At 43.4% G+C, this 7,032-nt stretch overlaps 1 protein-coding gene across 1 annotated transcript in view; it reads left to right on the plus strand.

Annotated features, from left to right (window-relative positions):
- The window catches only part of FEZ1 (fasciculation and elongation protein zeta 1), a 52,525-nt gene that overhangs the window by 28,508 nt on the left and 16,985 nt on the right, over nucleotides 1-7,032 (plus strand). The window contains exon 4 of the mRNA XM_008064250.1: nucleotides 5,521-5,607. Within this exon, the coding sequence (XP_008062441.1) occupies nucleotides 5,521-5,607 (87 nt within the window). The remainder of the gene's footprint in view (nucleotides 1-5,520; nucleotides 5,608-7,032) is intronic.

Consider the following 7,032-nt stretch of genomic DNA (forward strand, 5'->3'; position numbering starts at 1 on the left):
CCACCTCTTACTATAAAGAAATGGAAATGGAAAATCATTTTAAAAATTACGGAAAAAATAATGAGGATCAGCAAGAGAGAGTTCTACTCTGAGTAGAACTCTACTCAGAGGCCTGTCATAGAAGCTTGGCCTTGCAGTAGGAACTTGTGATTAAATAAATGTACATTAGCTGGGCTTGGTGGCTCAGCCTGTAATCCCACGCCTTTGGGAGGCTGAGATGAGTGGATTGCCTGAGCCCGCGGGTTCGAGACCCGCCTGGGCAACTTGGAGAGACCTCATCTCTACAATAAATCAAAAATCAGCCAGGCATGGTAGCGTATGCCTGTAATTCCGGCTACTTGGAAGGCTGAGGCGGAAGGATCGCCAGAGCCAGTGGGTCGAGGTTGTGGTGGCCGGGAGTGGCCACTGCACTCCAGTCTGGGCTATGGAGTGAGACTCTAACTCAAAAAATAATAACAATAAATAAATAAATGTACATTTACAGTTTTTAGGCCAAAATAATGTGTTTGAGCAACATATGTGTATATGTATCATTCTTACTTTTTTTTGTTGTTGCAATTCTTCACTTTTCTTGGGATTTTCAATTTAATCAACCTTTTTCCTGACTGTGGTGTAAAAGATAGTTTCCTTTGTCCCTGTGACCTTTATTGATCTAAAATTTTATTTATTTATTTATTTTTTGAGTTGGGGGGGTCTCAGTCTGTTGCCTAGGCTGGAGTACAGTGATCATAACTCACTGCTGCCTCAACCTCCTGGACTCAGGCAATCCTTCCACTTCAGTCTCCAGAGTAGTGGAGACTACAGGCACGCGCCACCATGCCTGGCTAATTATTTTGATTCTTAGTAGAGATGAGGTTTTGCTGTGTTGCCCAGGTTGGCCTCAAACTCCTGGTCTCAAGCAGTCCTCCTGATTTGGCCTTCCAAAATGCTGGGGTTTTAGGTGTGAGCCATCATGCCCCAGCAAGGTGGTTGTTTTGGATAAGGGGGAATGGAAATCTAGGACAGTATATTACATCTTTCTATTTTCCAAGTGACTAAACAGCTAAATTATCTGTGGAGGTGGGACTGAATTTAGGGGGTGTTAGTACCACTATTCACTCTTCAGTCCTCCCTTTTTCATGAATTCTTTCTATAAGTATTTGTTGGCCACGTGCTCAGGTGCACCTCAGTGTGGAATACACAGCCATCGACTTTATCTACATGAGTGTTTCCTGGTTGTTCACATGCATAAAAGGGACATTGTTGCTCTTACCTTAGGCTGGGTAAATATTGATGCATTTTTCCCCCTACTTTTTTTTTTGTTGAGTTGGAGTCTCACTCTGTCGCCCAGACTGGAGTGCAGTGGCACGCTCCCGGACACTGCAGCCTCGACCTGCTGAACTCCAGCAATCCTTCCTCCTCAACCTTCTAAGTAGCTGGAACTACAGGCACGTGCTACCACGTTCAGCTAATTTTTGTTTTATTGTAGAGACAAGGTCTTGCTGAGTTGTTTGGGCGGGTCTTGAACCCACGGTCTTAGGCATTCCATTTGTCTCAGCCTCCCAAAGAGCTGGGATTACAGGCTGAGCCACCGAACCCCCCCCTTTTTTGTCTGGAGGTAAAAATGTATCTTTGTTATCTTAATTTGGTCAGGGAGGCAACCACACATGTGAAACAATGTTGATAAGGGGAGGAAAATATTATGCAAAGGGCTAAATATGCTGTAATAATGTCCTTTTCTATGAATGAGATTATTTGAAACACTTGAATAAAAGACACTGGTTAATAGTCATTACTGGACTGGGCTCGGTGGCTCAGCCTGTAATCCCAGCACTTTGGGAGGCCGAGGCAAGTGGATTGAGAGCCGCGGGCTCGAGACCTCATCTCTACAATAAATCAAAAATTAGCTGGGTGTGGTAGCAAGATTTAGTAAAATTATAGGCCCCAGAGAAGAACCTCTGCATTTATTTTCAAGCTTTATCCATGTATTTATGTTTGTATGTATTTATTTATTTTTGAGTTGGAGTCTCACTCTGTTGCCCAGGCTGAAATGCAGTGGCACAATCATGGCTTGCTGCAGCCTTAACCTCCTAGGCTCAGGTGATGGCAGTTGCCTTTCTACCTGGGCCTCCCTGAGGCCTTCTGCCTCAGCCTCCCAAGTAGCTGGGACTGCAAGCATGTGCCCACAGCTGGCTAGTTTTTTAATTTTTATTTTTTGTAGAGATGAGGTCTCATCATATTGCCCAGGCTGGTCTCAAGCTCCTAGGCTCAAGCAGTCCACCTGCCTTGACTTCCCAAAGTGCTGGGATTACAGGCGTGAGCCACAGCACCCGGCCTATTTTCCAACTTTAAGCATCCATGTTAAAGCCCTATAGAGTTGCACCCTTTACTGACAGCAGGAGTAAGAAACAGCTTGCTGAATGGTATGACCAGACCCTCTTCTGGATCTAGGTCCTCTCAATTCTGGGAAGAAATCTTTTGGAAGAATAGTTTTTCTTAGACAGTATAGTTCATTTCAGTAGTATGGAAACAACTAGCAGTTTGAGCTCACAAAGAAATTCAGCCCCAAATGACCTGACTTGAAATTGTTTTTGACATATGGCTTCCCTGTTAACACACAAGGGGAGGAAGGGGGTCACACCTCATCAATAAGGGTACCTGCACAGTGAATATTTGTATACCTAACCTTGAATTGTACCCCACAATTTTAAAATAAAAATTAAAAGAGGAAAAAAATAAAAATAAATAAACGGAAATAATTCTGTATTGAAAAAAAACAAAAAAACAAACACACAAGGGGCAAGGGGAAAATTCTGTGACAATGTCTACATCTATGTCTTATATTAGGAATAAGCGTATCTGTATATATACATAAGAGCTGTCATTTTTCAAAAACCTTTCTCTCTCCCCCTCTTAATTATTTCCCCTCCAACTTTCCATTCTGCAGAAGATACTGTCCTGCTACAGGAGGGAAGGTGAGGAGTCTGTAAATAGTGCCTGTAGAGGGAAGGGAGCTTGTTGGGAAATGACAGAAGCTATCGGAACAGAGTCTGGCAGGATGGAGAGAAAATGCAAGAACCAGGCTTAGAGAGGCTGGGGAGCATGAAGGATGGGAACCAAACACTCGAGAGGGAGGAACGGAGGCCAGGGGCAGGGTAAATGTGGAGACACCCAAGCGGTAGAGGGCAGTCCACATGTGGAAGAAGGGAGGAGTCAAGGCTTCCTTGGGAATATTTTGCTTCATTTTATTTTTTAGTGGCAGGCTTCTGAGATTTGAGAAATAAGAGGTGGGTATAGCTCCACAATAGCAGGAACTCATGGTAGTTTTCATCAGTTTATAATTTTCCCTTCTCTGTTTACCCAAGCCTGACAGTTCAGACCTGTGAACTTTGTGCCTGAGAGGGGGAAGGGAGAGGAAGCTCTAGGAGTCCATCAATCAGATCACTGCTCAGGTTCATTAACATTTGAACACAAGGAGATCTATCCCTAGAAGCTTACTCCCTGCCTTCATCCTGGAGCTCAGAGAAGGGAGTATCTTGGAGGAGGAGATGGTGTAGATGGAAGATGCCATATTAACAGTCAGGGAGATAAACCCACTAAAATTGGCCACATTTCTGAAAATGTAAACATTCCTTTTTTTTTTTGAGTTGGAGTCTCACTCTGTCGCCCAGACTGGAGTGCAGTGGAGTGCATTTTCTCTCCTGGACACCGCAGCCTTGATCAGCTGGGCTTCGGCGATCCTTCTGCCTCAGCCTTCTGAGTAGCCGGAATTTCAGGAGTGCACTACCACGCCTGGCTGATTTTTTGATTTCTTGTAGAGATGAGGTCTCACCAAGTTGCCCAGGTGGGTCTCGAACCCACGGGCTCAGGCAGTCCACTCACCTCAGCCTCCCAAAGGTGCGGGATTACAGGCTGAGCCACCGAGCCCAGCTAAACGTTCCATTTTTAAAATAGTTTTAACGCCCACTGCCTCCCCAATTCTAATTATAGACTAACAGTTGCTGTCCAATGCTTACGCAAAATAACCCAAACAGAAAAAAACAACAAAAAAACTGTTTCCCAGTATAAGCCTTACTTGGGCTCATACTAATATGGGCTGGGTGGATATTAATGGATTTGTTTTCCTATTTTTTTTTTCATCTGGGGGGTAAAAATGAATCTTTGTTCTCTTAATTTTGGGCTAAACTCTACCACAGGTCTTTCTGACCTGAAGAGAGTTCTGCCATATGAATGCACGTGTGAACAAGGTATAACTCCAGGAGTTTTGTTCTGTGTAGTGGGGTGCTGTGGAAACCAAGCAGCCACCACAGGTGGTAGACTTGGCAGAAAGAGGAGCATGTGGATTTGACAGCAGAAATAGATGTCACCATCTGGCATGCAAGTCCCTCAAATGATTCTACTACCTCCCTGTCCTACCCCTTATCCAGGTTGAGCACAGATGGCATTTAAGATATATTTGTTTAATTTTTTTTATGGCATAATCCTGGTTTTAAGCAAACAGAGACAGAAGGTGATATGCTTTGTTAGGGATATCTGCCAAGGCAAAGTTCAAAGAAGAGGGGAGAAGTTTCTGAGGACAGACTACCTCTGACCTGATGCTTGGATTGGAACTGGGGTGTTTCCTGCTAGAATAGGATATCATCCCCAGGGAAGAGACTCATCAGGATGCCAGTTGTTGGAGCACAGGGAGGCCTGATTCCTGAATGAGAGGTGGAGACACCTCTTGCCGCACCCTTGGTGATATTCAAATCAGACTACCGGGCAGAGAGCTTGATAGATGTTGAGTGATTAATTTTGTGCAGGATTTGAAAGTAAATGCCAGACTATGGTGGTTTGGGATATGGTCAGTAAAGCCAGATATGAATATGTTGTTACACTTAAACATCTAGAATCTCGATGGTTGTGAGCTTTTAACATTTTACTTAGAATTATGGCTTTCTGGAGACACAGGGTGAATGGGCTAAATTGGCTTCTCTTTCAATATTTTTCTTGTTGTTTAGTTCATGTGGTCAGGTTATTCAGTGACATGTACCTTATGGATTTATTACATCCTCTGTTAGCTATGACACCACACCTGGACGCCAATAACAGGAAGACTTGTCATCAAATTCTAAAAGTCATTACTATTTGGACTAGAACAACCTGCCTCTTAAAATATCTAATAAGATAAAATATAGAAACGAACCCCCAGGTTGAAACATCCTAATAAAATAAGGGTAGCTTTGCTGCAGGAGTTGGTTTCAGTTGAGAAAGTTCTCCGCTCACCCCAGGATGACCTGTCTGTGGGTTAAAAGCAGTACTGTTTCCTTTGAGTCAAAATGGTACAGGCCACTCCTCTGCTATTCTGACTGAGCTGGATTCAGGGATGTGACAGTGGTATGTTTGGAAGTGAATGAAACTCTGGACATCTCTTCAGCTTCCCTTTTTAGACACCACCTGGCTGGAGTGGCCTCTTGGTCAGGATCATTCATTCTGGAGACTAGAGGGAACCCTCGTCCTGCTGATGCTTGATTAGAATTCCATCTCCCCCACCCTTTTCAGATTCATGAGAAAGAAGAGGAAGAGTTCAATGAGAAGAGTGAAAATGATTCTGGTATCAATGAAGAGCCTTTACTCACAGCAGATCAGGTATGAGTATCTCTCCAGGTTCTCGAGACCTTTCTTCTTTTGACAGAGGAAAAGTTTAAGAGAACATACTTGTCATATCCATTTAAGGCAGAAGAAAGATGTGTGGTCACGTGATGACTGTGTTGATGGCTCAGAATATTTTTGATAAGAGATTTTATTTAGAGACCTGCCTGGGAAACTTGGCAAGACCTCATCTCTACACTAAATAAAAAAATTAGCCGAGCGTGGTAGCGCGCGCCTGTAGTTCCAGCTACTTGAAGGCTGAGGCGGAAGGATCGCTGGAGCCCAGCAGGTCGAGGCTGCAGTGGCCGGGAGCGTGCCACTGCACTCCAGTCTGGGTGACAGAGTGAGTCTCCAACTCAAAAAAAAAAAAGAGATTTTATTTTTCTTTATGCTCAGTTTTCCCACCTGCAGTGAACATGAACACGAGTCCCGACACTTAGGATGGTTGGGATGAGTCTCTGATAACAGCCAGAGACAAGCCTAGTGTTTAATGGCTTTAGGCTAGCGTTTCCTGCTAAGCCTTCTTATTGCAATTCATTGTACTTGGAGTTAAGATATTTGACCAAGGTTTTCCAATGCCTGCTTTTCTAAAAAAGAGAAGAGACTGATAAGGCTTTTGTATGATGGATGTTTTCCAACATTTCATAGAACACTGAAAATACTGAGCCTTCCAAAAGGAGTCTAGAGTTCCTTCTGTCTTTGTGAAAAAAGATAGAATGCTTCACATTTGATTGAGATCATTATACTTTAGCATTAATAACTTATTCCTTATGAAAGGTAATGTTCAATCTTTGCATGCCTCATTCAACGTTTCAGTCAACAAATATTTATGGGTGCTAATTTTGAGCTAGACACAACACATGTTTCCACAAAGCCTCTCTGAAAAAGTTCTACTGGGAGTCTTCAGTGCCAGAAAGTGCTTTTTAGTAGAGGTGATTTTTCATGTCTGTGGTCAAAAACTGGGATTTGAAACAGGTGAGGATAAAGAGATCGAAGAGAATTACGTTTTTAAAAATAGGGGATAACAGTTATTCTTGTGAATTGTAGGGGGAGATACAACTCAATAAAATAATTCAATGATAACTCCTCATAGAGAAAGAGAAACTCAGTCATAACATTCCACAGGGGGTTTGTGTCATTTGGTTGCATTCTGTAAAGTGGCTTTTTGTAATCAAAGACTAGGTGTCCTCTGAATTTGTGAGTAGAGAGGAAAGGATTTGGGAATAAAAATGAACATGATTCTAAAGGAGGAGATCCTGAGGCCCCTTACCTTCGGTCTAGCCTAACATGAAGAAATTCATCACAGCTGGGCTCAGTGGCTCAGCCTGTAATCCCGCGCCTTTGGGAGGCTGAGGTGAGTGGATTGCCTGAGCCCGTGGGTTCGAGACCCACCTGGGCAACTTGGCGAGACCTCATCTCTAC

The sequence above is a fragment of the Carlito syrichta genome, unplaced genomic scaffold (assembly GCF_000164805.1).
Source record: "Carlito syrichta isolate Samal-C Ts95f unplaced genomic scaffold, Tarsius_syrichta-2.0.1 Scaffold307242, whole genome shotgun sequence".
Classification (NCBI taxonomy): domain Eukaryota; kingdom Metazoa; phylum Chordata; class Mammalia; order Primates; family Tarsiidae; genus Carlito; species Carlito syrichta.